The sequence below is a fragment of the Fringilla coelebs genome, assembly GCF_963513975.1.
Source record: "Fringilla coelebs genome assembly, chromosome: 27".
NCBI lineage: Eukaryota > Metazoa > Chordata > Aves > Passeriformes > Fringillidae > Fringilla > Fringilla coelebs.
Genome location: NC_140053.1, coordinates 1,595,994 through 1,617,525, shown reverse-complemented (window position 1 = coordinate 1,617,525; position 21,532 = coordinate 1,595,994). Strand labels below are relative to the sequence as shown.

Genomic DNA, 21,532 nt, shown 5'->3' with positions numbered 1-21,532 from the left:
TAAAAACCTTTATCTTTGTGCTTTTGCTGAGGGTTATTGTTGCTTCCCTTAGTTCCCTTAGCAGAAGAGGTGGCCTTTTTCTTTGGTGTCTTGGCAGATTTCCTCTTAAGTCTTATTTTAGCGAGCTGAAAGAGGAAGAGAGGGCACAGGGTGCTTTTTGAAGCCATGTTCACTGAGGATTTATTCCCACCAGCGTTGTAAAGTCTGGAATAGTTACTCTGGAATTCTTTGCTGTTTTGAAGCAATTAGTTTCTTGGTTTTTCAGTTGTGAAGTAGAAGATGTTGTCCTATAAAAGAAGAATATGTCCAGGAGAAGCACTGAAACACAAAAGAAGGGTCACAGGTTTTATTCACTGCCCCAGGATTTATCCACTTTGTCTTGAAACAGGTTTCACAGGAGCTTGTGAGGGCATGGAAAAATAAACACAGTCTGCTCTCTTCATCCTGGAATAGTGGGTGACTGAACAGAATTTCTGCATGATGAATTTTGACATTTATTAAATTCCATCCCCCATTCCCTCATTTTTGTCCCTCTTTCTGTAGCTTTGTGAAGTGCATGGAGAGCAGATGCAGAGATGCTCCTCTGCTGCAATTAGATAATTTTTCTGTAAGAACAACTGAAGATGGGCACCGCCTGTCCTGCCCTGTGAAATCAACAGAGGCCTAATTTTTCTTTAGAAAAAAAAATCAGTTATTACTAAATACATCTTAAAAGGCTTTGGGTTTTGTCAACAGTGTGAGCAGCAGAAAGGGAGGGAGGCAGATGCTGGTGATGGGTTGCTTGAGGGGAAACTGAGTGCTGATTTTACAGGTCTGGCTGTGTCACCTCTGTCACACTGTGTCTCTTTTTCCATTAGCTGCAGGACAATCTGAGTAATCAGATTCCCTAGTGAATGGGGCTGGACACTTTCCTTGTTTGCTCTTGTCTCATGTGTGATTCAGAGTTTTGACTGGGATGTTGGGAGGGTGACTTGCCTGGAGCTGTGGTGAAGAACTGGGATTGCTTATGAGGAGTAGCTGCAAGAAGAGGTGCTTGTTCTGAGTCTGTTCCACCTCCCTGTTTCCTAATGATGTGTTTGAATGTCTCCCTGCCTAGCTCACCTGTAATAAATCAGACACCCACAGGTTACATGACCCTTATCTCTGTCTCTTCTGATAAAGGTCTTTAAATGATGTTTCCATTAAGATTTTTAGCAAATACGTGCTGGAGGATTGCTTTTAAGGACCTAGCTGTGTTTGAACTCAGTTTTATTTCAAGTGTAGGCCAGCCCAGGTATTTCAGGATGCCCTGTGCAGGTGACTGTAGGACTGTAACCCTGACCTGCTTGAAGCTCTCCTGGTAACAAATGTGATGCTGTGCTATAAATAACTGGTGACTTTCCAAACATAATTAGTTTCTTTATTGTCCTCTGAATAATGTGCGAAGCAGGTGTGAGCTCCACATCCCCTTCCAGCAGGATTTCCAGTTTGGAGGGGCAGGTGCACCTTCTGGCTGTGCCTTGAAAGGTCCAGACCTCCTTCCTGCCAGGTGTGGGTGCAGAGCTGAGCTCTGACACTGGTTGTCACAATGGGGCTGATTCCATGAAGTGATCCACACACTTGGCTCTGTCTTTCAACCACATAAAAATGAGCAGGGCTGAATGTTTGAATGCTGTAAGTACTTGCTGGGTGCTGGTGGTTGGGACTGCAAATGTTTTGTGCTTAAATTCTCCTGAGCAAGCACATGGTGTGTGTGGACAGTGTGTCTTGATCTTCCAGCTGCTGGCCTGGAAGGAGCAGGACAAGACTGACATGGATGGAGAGTGGTGCAGGGCCTTGGGCAATGGGACAGAAACACTGCTGGGAGAAGACAAAATGATCCTGAGAGAATTGGCAGGAAAAGAAAGAAAGCAAGCTCAGAGAGCTGGTGTCAAGAATACTTGTTTTTGCCTTGGATCATAAGGCCAGATGAGATCATTTATGTGAGAAGACATCGCTGTGGAGGCTGATTTAGCTGAGTAAAGGCTTGCTTGCTTGAGCTGGAATGGATTTTCAAAACCATTCTTTTCCTGCTTAGGTTGATCTTGTAGGCATCAGTTCTTGTTTCCACCCTTGCCTGTTGGGTTGGGAAGCCATGGAGGAAACTCAGATTCTTGTGGGTGTGATCCTGTAGCCTCTTGCCATCTGAACAGAGCCTGAATTTGAACAGGAGATGTGATGGCTTTTTAAATCTGTTCTCATTTACTTAAAACTTCACATAAAATTTTCTGGCTGGTTGATGGATCATATACCACCCCTCCCTTCTTTTTTAAAGAAGTCCTCTTAGTGGTGTAATCCACCAGTGCTTTTCCTCAGTGATCCAAACTTATTTTTCTCTCTTTTAAAAAACCATAAATTCCAATACTGTACTTCTGCCCTATATTCTTTTGTGTCAGCTGCATACAGTCAGAAGTGTTAAGTGTGTTTTCATGCTCTCTTTTGCTGTCAGTATCAGTGAACCATCTTGCTGTCAGTGATGCGTCTCACTACTTTTTGTTCCTTCAATCAAGGTTTATTTAGATTTTTGTTTTGCAGAAACTACTCAAAATGCCTCCTGTTCCTGGTCTGTCCTTTCAGTTGCTCATCATCTGGGACGTGGTTTGTGTGCTCTGTGGGTGAGAACCATGCTGATGGCTTGGTCAAGAACCTGTCGAGTACCAAAGATTTTTTCAAAGAGAGTTATCTTTAAGCATTTAAACACATTTTATGCTACATATGTGGAGTTTTAGATGTGGAGAAACTTAACGTCTACAGAAAATACTGAAGTGTGTTGCAGTTCTGACACGTCTGGTTCTACCATGAGAGGGGTTTATTGTCACTGCCCCATCCCTGGCAGTGCCCAAGGCCAGGTTGGACATCAGGGCTTGGAGCAGCCTGGGCCAGTGGGAGGTGTCCCTGCCCATGGCAGGGTGGCACTGGGTGGGATTTGAGGTCCCTTCCAACCCAAACCATTCTGGGATTCATGTGGGGATATGTCTACAGATGAGATGAAGTCTGAGGCCTCCCTTTTTTTCTGGTGGATCACTAAATGTTCTGGTACAATAATTTCCTTTAACACACACCAGGTGATGGTTTTCTTGTAAAGTTTGTACAAAGGTTGTGTTGGTGCTAGTGGGAGCTTTGCTGACATTGAAGCTGGTGTGCCCTAAATTCATGCTGTCCTTTAGACCCTAATTACCAGTGCACTTTGGCTCCATTCCCAGGATTTGAGGTGCTGGAAGGTGAACAGCATCTGCTGCTTGGAGATGTGATTTCCATGTATGGGGGTCCTTGTCCAAAATAAAGTGGACTTCCTATTTGTGTTTCACCTCTTGTAAAGTTTGGAGCGTGGAGCTGTTTAATCCAAATGGAATTTCATTGAAGAATTCCTTGGCTGCTTCTCTCTTGGCTCAGATGGTCTTGCCCCCTTCTTCCTCCTTGTCTCCTTTCGCTGTGCCATCTGTCCGTCATCTGCTTTTTCATTTCTCTGACCTATTTATGAAATATGTTTGCACAGCCCCTCTTGCAATGGCTGCAGAGGAGTGTTGGAATTGTGACCAGACTTATTTCCTGTTCCCCTTTGTTCAGTTTGTCAGCTCCAGCCCATTGGGATCAGTGGGTGTCTCTGGTCCTGTCCTAAATGACACCTCAGTGCTTTCAAACCAGGGCTGTGCAGAGAATTTTCTGGTCGTGGCAAGGCAGGGACACAGCATAAACCTCAGAGGTTGGGATTTGTCTGAGTCCTGGCAGGAGGTGGAGTCGGGTTTGGGTTGCAGCTCTTGCTTGTCAGAGTTCAACTCTCACAAAGAGGAACTTTATTTCCGAGGCTTTGGACAGAGGTTTCATTGTCCCAGAACTGCCGGGCATGAAGGGGCGCATTGAGGCCCTGTCACCCATCCAGGTTCTGCCTCCACACCTGTCGAGGGCAGCAGCAGCCTCAGCTCCTGCCCTGTGGTTCTCTCCTTTCTCATCTGCAAGGATTAAGGCTTGGATTTGCTGCAGCTGGTCTCAAACTCAACCCAGGGAGGAGCAAGCTCTGGAAGCAGTGGGATGGCTGTTGGCACACATGGGATGCTTTTGGAGAATCCTGGAATGGTTTGGGCTGGGAGGACCTTAAAGATCACCCCCTGCAGTGGCAGGGACACTCCACTAGACCAGGTTGCTCCTGTCCAGCCTCATTTATTTTGCCCAGAATTGAATGTTCCATAGGCAGAGTGAAGGGAGGGCAGTGTTCTGAAAACCTCCTCAATTTCCCTGGTGCCTCTGGGTAGAGGCTTTCTCAGCAGATACATCTAGGAAATTTTGCCACTTCCTTCAGAAGTGTTTGTCCAGTCTCAACTGCTGCAAAATCAGAGCTTTGGGGGAAGGGTGGATTTTAAAAACAAAACAGCAAAAAGGCAAAATAACGCTTGATGCAGGCTTCTGTAGATCAGGTCATGTTTTCTTTTGTAGGTCAGACATGATAATAAATATATTCAGGATTACTAAAGGGAAGAAATAGCTGTAGCTTTTTGAGTTTTGTTTGTGGTTTGTTTTTTTCCTTTTTTTTTTTTTTGAGACATTGAAGAAAGAAAATGGAACACAAGGGGATAAAAAGAATTGCTGAACACAGTGTGTCCTTTCCCCAGCTTTAGGGAATAGCCAGAGTTTCTGGGAAGAACCTGAGCTGCAGGGAGAGAAGGAGGAAGCATTCAGGAGGGTGTAACAGTTGTAACACGGGAACAGCTGCTAAGTCCTGTTCCCCAAATTCACATTGAAGATGCCTCATGTAGCTGAACTAATAAAAAGCCCAAACAACAGAGTTACTACATGAGTGGATTGTTAACCTGCAGCTGACCCCTCGTTTTTAATCTCAATAAATGAAATGAAGTCCATATAATCACTCCTAAATTTGTGTGCTATGTATGACACATATTTTACTCCAGAAGAGCCTGGCAGTGGGGGGAGGGAGGGCAGCTATAGGATCAGAGATGCTACAAGGTGAAAACCCTCCCTTTGTTCTGCTTTTCTTCACCCACCTCCCCTGTGCCTGATCAGGGAGTGTGGGCCTGATCAGAGGGAGCCTTTTTGGCACATGTTTAATTACTTAATAGAGAGAAGGCAGTAAATTGATGGTTACAGCAGAATGTCTTCTGTGATGCTAAAACCATTCCACTCTAGAGTGATCTTGTGCCTGGGACAATAAATACCCCACAGATAACAGAGCCTCTTGACCGTGAGCCAGAGCTCCTCTGGCCATTTAATAGATGAGAAAAAGATGTCAAGTACCATGGCCAGGATCAAACAGCAAATCTGTGATGGAGCACAGAATTAGCAGAGCGGGACTGGGGGCCCAGCTCTGAGCCTTTTAAACTGTAAGACTTTATTCATCCCCCTGCTCTGCCATGTTGCAGAAGATGGATGAGAGCCCTCAGTCAGGATTCCACCTTGGCAGTGTCCTATTCCCTAAGGGAAGGTCTTCTTTGTGATGTAGGAAATAAGTATTAGATTCCCTCCACGAATATACAAACATGGACTCTGCTATCAGCTTCTTGCTTTTCTTCCTTTTTGTTTGTTCTTTGCTTTTCTCCCAGGTCAGATGTGGGTTTCCTCCTTGGATCCTACCTGGAGTTAACCCTTAACTCTGCTCTCAGTGATAGCTCTGTGTTTCTCTCTTGTGAGCCAGTGCCTTTTGGCTCTGTATATGCATGTGCACATGTGACTTTATGTATTTGGACTCTCCAAGTTCATCATCCAAAGTCACTGTGCCAGCTCTTCTGCAAGGAGTCCTTGAGGACGTGGCACTGGTGGGGCTGTCCTCGTCCTGGGGGGCTCCCTCAGGGTCTTGTGCAGCAAACAGGATCTGTGATTTGGATGGGTCATGTCCAAATCCCAGCACTCAGTTTGTGAGCATTGGCCACCCCAGCTCTGCAGACTCATCCAGATCCCGCTTCCTTCCCCCTCCAACTCTCCTGTGCTCTCAGGGTTTGAATTACTCCCTGCTCTTTTTCAGCAGAGTAAATAGGGTATCTGTAAGTTTAAACATTAAGGCCTTTGTCAGCCCACAGTGAGTAGCAGAGGCCTCCTGTGGCTGCAGCTATGTTTGGGGGAGGCCCTTGTTTCACAGGGCACTGAGTTGTGTTGAAGGATGGTTTGGCAGCATGGGAGCAGAGCAGGGCACAGGTGGAGCTCTGGCAGGAGCTGAGCTCCCCCTGTCCTCCCCCAGCCACTGGAGAGGGTTCAGTCCTTGTCCCAAAAGCAGGGCCCCTGCCAGGATGGGATCCACAGCACTCAGAGGAGTTGCCAAGTGGCTCCTTTTTGTCTCCATCACTTCCTAGTAGATCACCCAGCATTTCTTGTTCAGCTCCAGCCTCCAGTGTGTGCCACCTCTGCCGTGTGTTGGGTGAAATATTCCTCCTCTCTACTGTCCACAAACTGCTGGGGTTTCAAATTGTTTCTGGCAAACACGTTCAGAACATAGTTTGGGCTGAAATAGTGGCTCTTGAACTGTGCTCTCTGGGACCATGCAGAGGGATTTGCAGATTAATTAAATGAGATTCATTAAATGATGGAAAACTTGATAAAGGAGCCAGGAATGCCCAGGAAATTCACGGGTGTTGACAGACAGCCATTGGTGCCAAAGCTGTGATGAGGAGCGGAGGGAAGTGACACCATGTGCTGGTGGTTGAATGCAGATGAGATGGGAAGCTCCCTGAAAACCCTTCATTAGTGGCCAGAGTTGCTCTTCTGGAAGATTCTTCGACCTGGTCAGAGCTCAGCCCTTTCTTAGAAAGCAGAGATGCTCTTTTGTGTCTCCCATTTGATGTTTGAATCCAGTGTTTCTTCAGTCCTTTGTGTGCCAGAGCATCACTGATAAAAGGGGTTTCACGTGGCTGAACAATGCAGATTGTTCCTTTCTTCTCATGGAAATACAACTGGATTTTTACAGCCTTATTTTGGCCATCTCCAGCCACCCCAGGACAGCTCTACCCAGAGCTCCTTTCTCCTGTGCCCCCAGTTTACCTACCCCAAACCAGCAGCTCCCCCTGCATCCCCAGGTATGTCAGTCTCAGATTTAATCCAGTGCCATGAAACCTTTCTGCATCTTTTGCAGTGGAACACAATTGTTAAGTCCATCATTTACACCTTCTGATGTGCTGCCTCTGGTGCTGCCTGCCCACAGTTGAGTGGCTGGGAGCAGCTGCCCTTCTCCCTGCCCATGCCATCCCCATGCTCCATGGCCCCTTTCCACCACTGTTTCTCTGGCTCCAGGCAAAACCCAGCATAGCGTGACTCACAGCAGTCTCCTGCTCTCCCTCTCCCTTTCCATTTCTCTCTGGATTTTTTCCATGCTCCTGTACTATACAGCAGTCCTTCAGCCAGGATTATATTATCCCATTTCTTAGATAAAGGGCTTGGAGGCCAGAAATGTGTTATTTCTGTGTTAACTGGAATGGCTCTTTGGGTTGAGAGAGGAAACTTTCCTTGGATTGATGCCAGAAATAGCACGGCTGCCCCTTCCCTTGACTAAATGACCTTCAGATTTAATATTGATGTGTAGCTTTATTCTTGCTCTGATTTAGACTAAAGAGGTGATCTTTGCTGGGAACTGTGTTGGGAGAGGCCTGGGTAGGGACTTGTGCTAAGAGGGGCTGCAGAGCACAGCACCACAGACAGTATCTGCATCAGTGGGTGTTCTCTTTCCCTAAAAGACATGGTGTTCCTGTTGCTTTGAACAGGGATGACCTCCCCATGCTTCAAGCCAAAAAAGAAAAGGAAATCTCATTTTTCCTGTGACTGTGAACCTACTGGGATTGAAGGTTTGGAAATCAGGGCAAACCCCTGAGTGAGTTGTACTCGTGGAACTTGCTCCCAGTGCTCTCCCAAAGGCTGGGAAGCAGATTGCTGCTCCCCTGGAAGGCAGAGAGCCTTGGGACTGCCCCTGCTTGGTGAATTCATACCTCTGATGCAGTTCTACATTGATGTTTCTGTGCTGCTTTGTCCCCTAAAATCCAGTATGTATTCTCCCGTACTCCAAGCCCAGCCCATTTCAGTCGTGTTTGACCCTGCTGAGAACTTCTGCTCCTACTGGAAATCTTCCCTGGCTTATATTTGGTTTGTCCTGGTGTCATTACATGGTTCAAACAAATGTATTTTTTAGAATCATAGAATGGTTTGGGTTGAAACCTTTAAGCTTATCCAGTCCCACCCCCCTGCCATGGGCAGGGACACCTCCCACTAGACCAGGTTGCTCCTTGAACATTTCCAGAGATGGGGAGTCAAAAATTCTCTAGACTTCTTGACTCATGCCTTTGTGTGAGCTTTAAATCCTCCTTGCTCTAATGTACTGTGAGGAAAACTGGAAAAAAAAAAACTTTATAGGAGACTTCTGTGAGGAGGGTTTAGAGCCTTTGTGTTCCAGGTACAGAGCAGAGTGCAATTTTGTGATCTCAGAGCTGCTTTCAGGAGCACAATGTCGGAATTCTGCATTTGGAGACGTGTTTGCAGAGCTCTCTCCTCTTCCTCCCAGGACATGAAAGAGCAGATAAGGAGGGTGAGGTCATCCCAGCAGTGCAGAAATTTCCCAGGCCTTGAGCTGAGCCTATTTCAGTGTAATCACTTATCCTGAAGTTTCATTTTGATCTTGGGCTGCAGAACCTGTGGAGTTAAACAAAAGCCCCTCTGGTCCCCATGAGCCATGACAAAACACCCTTTGACCTCAGGTCTTAACGGCTGCATAATGAGAAGTGAAGAGACTGAAGCTGCTTTTTCATGCCTGGAGAGATGGGAGTATCCAGTGCTGCTCACCCCTCTGTCAGTGTTTACTGGGTGGGGGCTGAGAGGAAGACTCTATCTCCTGTGAGATAAACCAAGAGGAAAATGAAAGCAGGTTTTATTTGTTGCCTTGCTCACTTCCATCCTGGAGTGACAGTGATCAGAAGTGGCCAAGTTGAAAACAAGTTTCTGCATCCTGTATCGGTGTGTAGTGAGCTCTGTTGTTGGGAAGTTCGGTAAATACTGAAGGAATTGTCAGTTCCCCTCTTGCAAGGAAGAGTTCTTTGCTTTGAGATTAACTCCACTTTTTTCTTGGATATCTCATTGTGAGATTGTTTTGCTGGTGCTGCCCAAGTGGGGAAGCTCCAGGACACTGAGACAAGTGTAGTGGCACTTGTTCAGATCGAGTTGAGAGCAGCACAGTCAGGAAACGCCTCTGTTGGTGCCACTCACCTTATGGCATGAGCCGGAAGGTTTTAACATCCTGGAGAATCATTCCATAAATTCTGCCTTCAGTAACTCTCCTGAGCAATGAAAGCAGGTCCCAGATAAGCCCTGTTCTGACACAGGGTTGTGTTGGTGCTGCTCACCGAAGCTCGGGGCTGCCGTCCTCACCCTGGCTGTAATTTCACGTAATTTCTGTATTATGGAATATTGATTTACTGTGGAGCATAAAAATGTGCCGTGCTCAGCAGAAGGGCCTCTCCAATTGTTATGCTCCAGGAACACTGCTGCTCAGGAATGTGAAATAAATTTTCCCTTTTAACAATGGATCCTGATTTGCATAGTCTCTATTCTTGTTCCCCAGGGACTGTGGCACTAATGGGCTGCAGCGAGCGCTCCCCCACTTGGACACCAAACTCCTCTATTTGCTGCATACAAAGGGCTTTGCTGTGGAACAAGTGTAATAACTTCTCAAACAGTTTACTCTGTGCCGTAATTGTCTCCTCTCTGTTGTGCTCAGTTTTGTTTGAAGAGCTCAGAACACTGAACACCCCCTTCCTTCTCTTCTTTGATGTTTTAATGGCATTATTCTCAGGGAAGCTTGTTTTCCAGCAATCCAGAAAAGTCACATCGTCCCATGCTGCCAAGTGAGGTGATCTCATGGTGCTGAAGGGAGACCAGGAGCTGGGAAGTGCCTGCTTTGCTCTGCTGGGGCTTTGCTCTGGCAGCAAGCAGAGCTTTAGGATAGAAGTGCAATTTTCAGGATAATGGCTTGTGGTTGTTGCTGGTTGTGCTCATGATGTGTGTTAGTGAGGATGTCAAACCTTGCTGTATCCTCTTAGTGAACAGGAGTCACTGGCCCTCAGCTCCTGAGTTTGCCAGAAGAAAGTTATAAATCTCTTGGTGAGATCCCACCTTTAACGTGAAGAGGAGAAAAAAAACAAAGAGCACAATTTCCATTGGCTTTTTGCTTCTACCACTTTGTGCTTTCTTTTAGAAGAATTTTAACTCCTAGTGAAAAATCTGGGTCTAAGAAAGGTAATGATTCTCCTGTGCAACCCAGATCTACTGGGAAGCTGCTATAAGCAAAATTATGATATTGATAAAGCAAAATTATATTATTGATATCCTTCTCAGCAAAAAGATGGATATGCTCCAGGAAGATGTTTGGTGTAAGCTTGAGAAATTGTATTTTAGGCATTTTGAGGGAAAAGCGGGCATTCTTGGTTCATAGTTTCTAATGTTGAGAATGGTATCTTAACCAGAGCTTTAAGGGAAAAATTCCCAGTGAACTGGGAACTCCCAACTGCAGTTGGAGCAAACTTTGGTGCCTTGTGTAGTGTCACCTTCTCATTCCTGGATTTAGCTGCAAGGGACTAAGAAACTGCCTTAATTTCTGGAGTGATGGTGATCAGACAGAGTCTGCACACAAACAGTTCAAGCTGCTCTGCTCTGCCTGCCTCAGCGCCCAGGAGGGTGTGGAGAACTATACTGAAAAATGGGCTCAATAAATTCTCTTCAAACATGGTATTTTTCAGCTGACTGCTCTGCTGAGCCTCTGGAGAGTTGGTTTTCCTGGTGTAACAGACAGCTTGTGGTGACCACACTTCTGATCCAACCTCCTGTCCTGCACCTTGCTCCCCCACCTTCCCCTTCTCTCCTCACACCTTTGTCCATGGGTGCTAAGCAGGGTTCAGACGTGGCCCAAAGTACTTGCGTTGGCATAGTTGGAAGAATAAAATCCTGATTTTTGGCTATTGTCACAGAACAATTGTTGCTGCTGAAGGCTCAAGAGCAGCTGGAGCTGGGAATGGCTGTTTTTCAGACAGCTGAATAAATGCTTGGGGCAGTGCATAAATGTCATGGTGTAAAGATCTGGGGCACTTGGATTTGAAACAGCGCAGAAGAGCTTCTGAGACAGCATTCTGTCATTTCCAGGCCTTGGTGGGAGCTCCTGCCTGTTCTCTCAAGGTTTGCTGTTTGCACAGGGATTGTGGATAGGCTGGGGAGGCCAGCACAGCCAGGAGTGACTCAGTGTCCCCGTGAGTCACCCTGGTGCTCCGGGCAGGATCCCGACCCTGAGGCCCCGGTGGATGGGATGCTGTGTCACCAGCCTCGTGTAGCACCTGGGGCTGTGGAGTTCCACCTTCACAGAGCCCTGCAGTCCTTTCAGTTAGAAAAGCCCTCTGAGACCATCTGGTCCAGCCTTGGGCAGTGCTCTGGAGCTGCTCTGCTCGGGAGTTTAACTCCATTCCAGACCTGAGCGTGGCTGGCTGGTGGCACGGTTTGTGCAGGTGGTGGTTCACAGCCAGCAGTGCTGTCTGAACTGCAAACAGCAGGGAAATAAAACATTGATTTTTACTTTACTGCTGAGAAACTGGACATTTCTGTCCTGGGGCAGGAGCTTGGCTTAGCCCTGCTCATGCTTTAGGATTTGTGCTCCCAAGTTTTCCCTGAGCAATGGGGGCTTTTCAGTGGGAATAAGTCTTTACTCACAGCCTGTGGAGGTCCTCGGTTTGTGTGAAAATGGGAATGAATGAGCCAAGGGGAAGTTGGAAGGAGATTCAGCAGAGTGCCGAGCACATGCTGGGAATAAAGAGCCCTTCAAAGCTGATGGTTCTGTCCAGGGGTGGGGGCGGGTGTTCAGCTGAACAAATTGTTCACTTTGGCTTCTTTGCAGGCAGAAATGTTACGATCAGCTAATGAGATTGTTCTCGAGCCTTGTGGGGTTTTCTCTTCCTCCCTCAGAGTCATCATGAGAGTGGGTTTGGCAGAGCTTTAACTCTTGCTCCACGCACTGATCTGGTTTTGCATTGATCCAAAATAATACTAATACTAATAATAATATAAAAGCTTGGTGAGCTGAAGAATGAATGTGAAGAATATACAGGGACATGAGCAAAGTGGAAAATAGCAGCTGAATTTGTTGTCTCATTGAAGAAAGGTCCCATCCTGTACCTTCTAGGCTCTGTCCCAGTGCCACGGTGAGGCTCCTCTGTGGAAAGGGCTGAAACATTCCCAGTTTGCCTCTGGAAGGTGAGGGAGCCTGAGCTGGGTGTCCCTGGGGGAAAGTCTCAAACCCCAGAGCTCTGAATCACTCTGACGTGATTTCTTCTGTCCAAAGCTGTGCAGGAAAGAGGAGAGTAAATACAGCATGGCCTCTGCACTGGAAGGTGACTGCATTCCAGGGGACAGCAGAGCCCCTGGGAATTCACCAGTACAGAGTGGAGGAGGGGAACCATCTGGGAAGTGCCTGGAAAGCTGGAGCTGATTGCCTCATGTTGTGGCATTAATCTGTGAGTGTCCAAGGCTCTGGGAGCTGCCTGGGCTGTGCCACCTCCTGGCATCAGTGCCAAAGGCATTCTCTGGTTCCCATGAACCCCTCCCGTGGCTGTTCCAGCTCTCAGCCTGCTTGGCTGCCTGCAGAGCTTCTCAGAGTTTCTGTGTTGTGTTTCTCTCTCTTCTGGCATCGACTGTTTCTTGCAGCGTGACCTGTTACTCCTCATTGAACATCAAGATGGTTTGGGTTTGCTCAAGTGCTTGGAGTGGCAGAAACAATCTCCCTCCAGAGCCCAGTGGCTGTTTCTTATTCATTCTGCTGATTCCTAGAAGTGGGTCTGATAATGTAGCTCCCCTCCAGCCTGTAACTTTCTGATCTGAAATCAGTTCTAGCTCCATTTTTCTGTGCTGCTCCATGTTATTACCAGGATGGTTTAGCAGCAGCTGGTGGGCCTGCTCTGCTCACTTTGCAGCTGGGCCTTTAGTAGGGCAGTCTCCTGGTGAAAAATAAGTCTGCTAATCTCTAATTCCCTCCGTTTGTTGGGGCTGTCTCTGTCTGCCTGGTTGGAATTCAGCTGCATGGACTCAGCAGAAAGCAGCATGGACTGGTGGGTGGATGGGCTGACTGAGGGGCTTGAAACTGAGGCTGAGATTGGATATTGGGAAGAAATCCTTCCCTGGCAGGGTGGGCAGGCCCTGGCTCAGGTGCCCAGAGTAGCTGTGGCTGCCCCTGGATCCCTGGCAGTGCCCAGGTGGGACAGGACTTGGAGCAGCCTGGGACACTGGGAGGTGTCCCTGCCATGGCAGGGGATGGAACTAAGTGATCCCAGTGCCCTGTGCCAGGGTGTAACCACCCTCACAGGGAGGAATTTCTTCCTAATATCCAATCTAACTCTTCCCTCTATCACTTTGAAGCCATTCCCCCTTGTCCTGTCACTCTGTGCCCTTGTGAAAAGTTCCTCTCCATTTTTCCTTGTAGACTCTGTTCAGATTTAGACAGAAAGGAGAGGGTTTTCCTCTCCCCCAGAGCAAGTGGAGGTTTCAGATCCCCAGTAGTCACTGCAGGACATCACACTCTATGTTTTGCATGGTTGCTCCTTTCTGATGCTAGACAAGAAAAGAACCATTTTCACAAAATGCTTGTAGAGGCATTAAAGCTGAGGAATATCCGTGGGTCCTTGTCCCAGAGCTGATCCCCATGAGGGAACATCCATCCCATGATGTTGCTGCCAGCACCTCACAGGGAAGGGTGGGACTGAACTGGGAAAGGCTCAGTTCTAAATATAGAGCCACTACTCTGGGTGCTGTTTTGGAAAGTGTGGCTGAGCCATCATTCTGCTCTTCCCCTCCTCCCCTGCTGCCGCAGGGTGTCAGAGGATGAAGTGTACATTACTGTGTTTCGCTTTCTTGGGTTATTTTTGGTTCCAATCCAGTGGGTTTTTCTGGGGTAGGATGTGTCCTGATTTTAAGGTGAGGAGCAGGTCTGCTGCTGCTTGTGCTGCCGCGTCACTTAAGAAACGAAATGGATTTAAAACTATTCTTTTCATATTTAATCTCAGTTTCTGTATAATCTGAGCAAAAGAATAGGCTGTGTTTATCAGCACAGGCCAGTGTTCCAGCAGGCAGAGGTGCTTTGTAATGTTGGGAGAGGAAACTTTGGGAATTGGCACTTGGGATGTACTTTCAGCAGCATTTGATCCTGAAAACTTACTTCTAAAAATTCCCAGGGCTCTGTGGCTCCCCAGAGAGCAAACTGCTGAAATCTGGCTTTACACAGGGAGATATTCCAGGAGGAAGGACTTGAACCCCTGAAGGTGATTTGGAGAAGGCTGGGAGGGCAGAAGGCAGTGGATGCTGTTTCCTGTTTTGTGGGAATGTGGCCTCACCCTGTGGCTCTGCAGGGACAGCCAGAGGTCCAGCAGGAATATGGATAACGTGTCTTGTTCTAAATGCAGGGGTTTCACTTGCAGTTTGAAGCAACCAACTCCTCCTTTTCAGGGTATTTCTATTAGTTGATTTGAATCTTGTAGTAACCCTGGGACTTTTTTTGTATTTATTTCATTTTTAGGCAAGTGCATTTGGTAGCAGTTATGCCTAAATCAGGGCAGAGGGCCAAGAAGTGCAGATTTTTTTAAGAACTTGATGATTTCTGCTCCTTCCCATCTTTGCAGCTGGGGTTGCCTCAGTACAAAACCTCATTTACCACGTGCTGCTTCTGCTGTCGTGGCTGGTTTCAGCTCTGAAATGGGTTAATCTCAGCAGAAGACTTTCTGGTTTGATTTTGGAGGAAACATCTGGACATTGCTGTGGCTCCCCTGCCCCACATGCTCTGGCTGGTTCAGAATTCCTGCACAGAACGAGGGGGGGTGGGGAGAGATGGGCAAAGGGAATTATTTTGTGATTAATTTCTTAATTGCTAAGCATCCAGATGTGGCAAAGGCTTTGTGCAGCAACATTGGATTTGTCAGCACTTTCTGCTGGTGCTTTGTTTCCACACCATGACGGGGTTTTCTTCCTTTCTGGGCAGTCTTAATGTTTATCCACAGGAATCAGTGTGCTTAGGGTATGTTCTCATGATACTGTGGCTTTTAACATGGAGAGTGGAGCAGTGGATTTATCTATTCCTTACCATCTCTGTGTCCCTGTCTGCCCTGGAGTAGGGATTGAGGGTGGTTTGATGACAGTTGATGTTATTTCCTGGCTTATTTATTTGCTTGGTCCATCCATCAGATGCAGAAATCAGGGTTGCTTTGCTGCTGCCTGCTCTGTCTTTTGCAGCACACCATTGCAGGGGAGCAGCTTGTGCAAGGTTGGCCCTGTTGGTCCTCTCCAACTTGTACACCCCAGCAGTGGTGGTTGTGAAACTTGTCACTGAGGTTTAATTGTGGCCACATGGTATGAGCTGCCGTTCAGGTGGATTTGGGGACTGATGCCAGAGACTTTTTTTGAAGACTTCAGTCACTGGGTGCCAGCAGATGTTGGAATATTGCTCTGCAGAGACACGGCCCTTGCAGCACGCCTGTAATTCCTTGCTAATTATTAGCAGCGGTGAGATGGTATCAGTCCTGCCATCCAGAATGCAGCTTTTGATCTGTCTGTCAGTTCTCCTTGGATTTCCGTGGCCTGTGTAATTAAAATCACCCTAAGAATAATGCTGTGTGTGTTGCAGGAGGCGGAGGGCAGAGTGGAGGTGGGCAGCAGACCGTGCCGCCATCGTCAGCCGCTGGAACTGGCTCCAGGCCCACGTGTCGGACCTGGAGTACCGCATCCGGCAGCAGACGGACATCTACAAACAGATCAGAGCCAACAAGGTGAGGGCTGGGCTGGGGTGGACTGGGACAGGGGGGGATGGGGCAGGATGGGACAGGAATGGGGTGGGATGGGGCAGGAATGGAGCGGGATGGAGTGGGATGGATGGGATGGATGGACAGGAATGGAGTGGGATGGGGCAGGAATGGAGGAGAATGGAGTGCGATGGGACACGATGGGACGGGATGGGACGGGATGGGATGGGATGGGACTGGACAGGGCAGGATGGAGCAGGATGGGACAGGACAGGGCAGGATGGGACAGGAATGGAGCTGGATGGGACAGGACGGGGTAGGAATAGAGCAGGATGGGATGGGATGGAGCAGGATGGTGCAGGACAGGGCAGGTTGGAGCAGGATGGGATGGGATGGGATAGAGCAGGATGGGGCAGGATGGAACAGGACAGGGCAGGAATGGAGCAGGATAGAGCAGGATGGGATGAGATGGAGCAGGATGGGACATGATAGAGTAGGATGGGATGGGGCAGGAATGGAGCAGGATAGAGCAGGATGGGATGAGATGGAGCAGGATGGGACATGATAGAGGAGGATGGGATGGGGCAGGAATGGAGCAGGATAGAGCAGGATGGGATGAGATGGAACAGGATGGAACAGGATAGGATGGGATGGATAGAGCAGGATGGGGTAGGAATGGAGCGGGATGGGATGGGATGGGATGGAGCAGGATGGGGCAAGAATGGAGCAGGATAGAGCGGGATGGGATGGGATGGAGCAGGAGGTCTTTGGTCACTGTGCTTTTGCTTTGCCTCCTGATGGCTCTCTCTGACACCAGAGAGTGCAGATGTGAAGTCTGATGCTTTTCCCTCATGCCTCTCTCCCAGAGAAGATTGCAAATCTGTGACTAATTGTAATGCAATTTGGCATGGGCTGAGTGCAATTCCTGTCCCTGGTTCAGTATGATAACATGAAGGGAGCAATACCTTGCTTTAGAGTCAGTCTTTGGTGCTTTGCATGTGTGATGCTGTTCCCCATCACTCAAGCCTTTCTCTTTTTCTTTGATATTTTTTTAAAACCTTCCTATTCTTTCTTTTTGGGAGTAGCTGAAGATGGGGATAAAAACAGCTGAGATTTAGTGGAAAAGGGAGTGGCCTGTGGAGGAAGTTAGTTCAGATGCTATCTGAACAGGCTTGAAATTGAGTCTGTTCCATAAAAAAAAGATCATTTTTTGGTGCTGACCTTTCTCTGTGGAAGTTTTTTTTTAGTGTTGCTCTCAGATGGTGGGAGAATGGGGGAGAGCAGAGAAGGGATGAGGAAGGGATTGTTATGGAGACTTGTTCAGGCATGCACATCTAAATGTCAGGCCTTGGAGGAAGGAATGTCTGGAGTTTGTGGCAAGAAGGCTCCTGGTATTGCATCAACTGAGAGATCCTCAGGAATTCAGTCTGGCAAACGCCTTTCCCGAGATGTGTGCTGCTCTGGGGGTGGTGGGGAGAGGCTTTCAGGGGGTAGAAAGCAGGGGAGGGAGACTGGACTTTGATGCAGCTGTGCAGAAAAACAGGCTTAATTGAGTGAGTGAGGGCTCTAAATGAGTAGGTGGAAGAGCACGGCTTGTGAGCAGAATCCATTACTGAGATTAGGGCAAAAGGCTTCTGGGAAGTGGGCAAATGAATGATTCTTCAGAAAGAATCATCTTCCTTCTGTCTTAAAGCTGAGGGTGCAGCATGGTTTTAAGTTTAAAATACAAAATAGATGAAGGTTTATATGCTAGAAGTTAAGTAATGGAAGAAACAAGAAAACTCATGTAATGGTGTGGAAGGTTCAGGGCTTTCACCAGGTGATGGCAACTTGACAAGTTCATGAAATGGCCTGATAATGGTTACAGGCATCCCCTGTGCTTTTATAAAGCTGCAGCTTCAAGGTCTGAAAGGAGGTTCTGGCCTACAGGATCATCCTCTCTGATGTGTTCAAACCAAAACTCAACTGTGATACCCCAATACATGAATTTAAGATAAAACATGTTGCTTAAGGTGCAGGGGCATTCAGAACTTGAGTGTTTTGGGTAGTGGCTGTTCTGCCTGAAGAAGAAAAATATCAGAACCATGAGTATATCACATACCCCATCTCTGATGGGGCTTGCTGGAGATTATTCTTGCACCCAGCTGTCCTTATCTTGATGTCACTGAGCTCTGGGATGGTTGTAAAACAGATTCTGTTTGTACCAATGAAACACTAGACACCAAATTAAAAGGGCTTGGAACAAGAATAGGAGACTAGAGAAACAGCCCTGTCTTTCAGTAACACACGAACTTGTTGGAATGGATTTGGCTTCAAATTCTACAAGGAAAACAGTTAAAGAATTTGGAAACACCTTGTTTTTTCTATCAATATAACTTAACTTGAGCTTATTGGGCCATAAGGAGGTTAAAAATGTAGCTGCTGCAGGAATTCAGAGTTCTACAAGTTCTAAAGTTCAAAGAAATTTGATTTCATTCTTTTTTAGTTTAATTACCTTTATATGTTAGAGTTTACATCCCAGTGTACCCTTCAAGAAAGACACATTGCTGTGTCAGATCAAAGCAAGGGAAGGACGAGGCAGTCAAAAATAACCCTGTGTTTTGAGGGTAAACTGCTGCCTGGGAGTCTCAGCAGGAATTGTGCTCTCAGCACATTCAGATCAGCTCAGTTGGAGCCTGGTGAGAAGTGGAGGAAAACACCAAATCAGGGAGCGTGTGCTCAGAGCTGGTTGTAGAATACCCTGTTTGCAGGCACTCAAAAATAGCGGGCTGTTGAGGGAAGCCTTGTGGCTCTGTCCTCCCTCCAGATAACATCCCCAGGTTCCCTCCAGGCTCACTTTGCTGTGACACACTGTGCAACCTCCAGAATTGTTTTCAGGTGACTGATCTGCCTGTTCTTGATCTGAACAGCCCCTTCACAATCCCTTGTTTGACCAAATGCTGCTCACTGGGGTTTGTCCTTGTCCTGAGCTGGGTTTGTGGCCTATAGGTTCCACCAACTCCCTGATCCCTTGCACATTTTGCCCTGCTTTGTTATAATATAGCCCAGAATATGCATAATTCCAATGATTTTATTTCACTTTGTGTTGTTCTGAGAACAAAGCACTCCTGCCTTCAGGTTAAGCTTCAGTTCAACATATGAAGCATATGTTAAACCTGATAAAACAGTGCTCAGCCAGTGCTTTGTCCCACTAAATTTATAGCAATGTCTTTCTTTCCTTATTGAATTTTTGTAAATATCACTTCTTGGGGGAGCAGGGGGAAGTCTGCTCAGAGTAACAAGTTGGTACATTTTCATCACCAGCTCAGAATTGTTTGCTTGGCTGTGGTGGCAAGTTTTCTTCTGCAGGATGAGGGCAGCTGCTCTGTGCTCCTGCAGGAAGCTCCTCTGGCTTGGCTGGCACGTGGGGAGGAGGGCAGGGTGGCAGCTGGGACAGGCTGTGAGCTCCTCCAGCCCTCTCTGAGTTCAGCTGAGATGTCAGGGAAGACCAGGCAGCAGGGGATCGGGTTTGGCATTATGTCTGGAAGCCGTGCTGGGGATTGAGGGCTGGGCAGCATGGAGGGGTGTGCAGTTTCCCTGTGGACACCAAAGGATCTGCAGTTCATTGCTGTTCCTCTCTTGCAGGGGCTGATAGTTCTTGGTGAAGCTTCGCCCCCTGAGCCTGCAGTAGATGATTCCTCCCGTCCCGTTCGAGCTGAAGTCAGGCTGGAGCCTGGGGCTGAGCGGCTGGTGAGTGGGACTGACTGCTCCAGGGGCTTCACTGCACCACTCCTGGGGAGGGAAGGCTCATCCCTCAAGCTGTGGGGCAGAGGGATGCTCAATCCATGGCACTGGCCTCGTGGAGCAGCTCCTTGCTGTGCTCCAGTTGGGAATCACTGATCTTGGTCTGCAGCTCGCCCCCTCCCGTGTTGTTTTGGGGTTAATAAACAATAGGATTTAAACACCTTTTAGAACAGAGTTCCTGGGAGCACCTTTGTAATATGCATTAGCATTTTGTGAAGCTTTAAAATCCTAACTAATCCTTTCCCTCCAGCAAAAATGTACCTCAAACTGAGAGCAGCATGATTAGCAAAGGCTGCTAAAGATGTGGCTATTTAATATCTGCCTGAGCATCTGAGCATTCCCCCTTGGAAAGGGCACTAATGATTGCAGTGAGATGCACTGGAAACTATGCAGAGTGCCAGGTATTTATTATTTAATGCAGAAATGTAGGGCACAGACTGAAGGCTTGATGGTACTGTTCATCCTGCCTGTGATTGCTTTGGATCCTGGGGGATGCAGCAATGGATTAAAATGGAGGGTTTGCAAGTTGTGGTGGAGCAGGAGGAGAAGGGTGGTCCCTGAAACTTCTGCAGGTTCTACTTGGCACTTTCTTGTGGCCACTCCTGAAGCCCTGTGTGCCTTCTTGGCCTGCTCCTGAGGAGGATGTTTATTTCCCTTGCACAGGGACTCCCACATCCCTCCACACTCCCAGCTTCTCTGTGACAGTGCTGGAAGTGTCACCCCTGGAACCGCCGCCTGCGGCACCCAGCCCCTGGCTTTGTGCTTAATTAGGGCTGCTCATTAGGGCGGGGTTGAGTCAGAGCCCTGATCTGCTCCGAGCCAGAGATTACCCAGAGACATTCCGTGGTGTGTGAGGGCTCTTACTGGAAAGGGATCTCTTGGGCCTTTCCTGGAGAGGTGCTGTAGCATTTTGGCACCCTCCAAGCCTTTTCCCCCCAAACTGGCAGAGTTAGAGACACATCTGCAGCGTGGAGCAGAGGGAGGAATCCATCCTGTCTCATCCCCAGCTCCCCTGGATCTCCTCCTCTCGTGAGTGCCTCGGATCCGTGTCCTTGGGCATCGGCTTCCTACGTGGGATGGGGCTGATAATCCCCAGAGGAACTAATCCTATCACCAGTGGAGGGAAGGGCTTTGCAAATAAGGCCTGGGAATATCTTCTGGGAAATGGAAGCTCAGTAGGTGAATAAATATTTTTGTCTGAAGATGGAAATGACATGAAGCCCTGAAGACATTACTTGGCTGTTGATTTGGGTTCCTTGGATTGCTTGTCTAGTGAGGGGTTGCACTTGATATTGCCCCCTAATTAAATATTTCTAGTAGTAGGTGGGAGTCTGAACCTGCCTGCTTTTGTTAGGGTTTTTTGGGAATACAGGGGACATTCCTGGTCTCCTGGAATGTTGGCTCTTGACCTGTCTGCACACAGCTGCTTTGCTGCCCAGATGTGCTACAATTGAATCTTCCACGCCCCCCAAGATTCCCAGGGATCCTAAGGACCTGGACTTGCAGACCCAAAGCACATAGAAGAGCTCAGTCAGGAGCAGGGCTGTGATCCTGGTGCTATGGATGCTGCTCTGGATCTCAGCCCAGGCAGCCCTGGAGGACAGCACAGCCTTGGGAGGTGCACCAGGAGCTGGCAGGAGAGTGAGAGTGCAGGAGGTGTTGGCTCTGCTCGTGTGTTGGGTACACCCATCTCAGAGTGATAAAGGGAGCCTGGGCTGCTCCTGATAAATACACGTTGGATTGATGCTTTACAGCTTCTCCACAGGAAGCAGCAGAGTCCCTCTGTTCCTATCTTGAACCACCAAGACAGAGCAAGCTCTTGGAGAAGAAGTTCCTCCTTTAAGACCCTTTCTGTAGAAGAAAATGAAGGATTTCAAAAGAGCTTATGAGTCATGAGTACCCGCCCTGCTGCACCAGGGGTGCCTCCGGCGGGTGTCACGTGGAGGCTCAGCCTTGCCAAGCCTCTGGAAAGCAGAGGGAAAGTGCTCAGC

The 21,532-nt window shown here is 47.9% G+C and overlaps 1 protein-coding gene across 5 annotated transcripts in view; it reads left to right on the top strand.

Annotated features, from left to right (window-relative positions):
- The window catches only part of KANSL1 (KAT8 regulatory NSL complex subunit 1), a 76,155-nt gene that overhangs the window by 37,562 nt on the left and 17,061 nt on the right, over window positions 1–21,532 (top strand). For all 5 annotated transcript variants that reach the window (XM_084222170.1, XM_084222171.1, XM_084222173.1 and 2 more), the window contains 2 exons: window positions 15,644–15,785; window positions 19,383–19,487. In XM_084222170.1, the coding sequence (XP_084078296.1) occupies window positions 15,644–15,785; window positions 19,383–19,487 (247 nt within the window). The remainder of the gene's footprint in view (window positions 1–15,643; window positions 15,786–19,382; window positions 19,488–21,532) is intronic.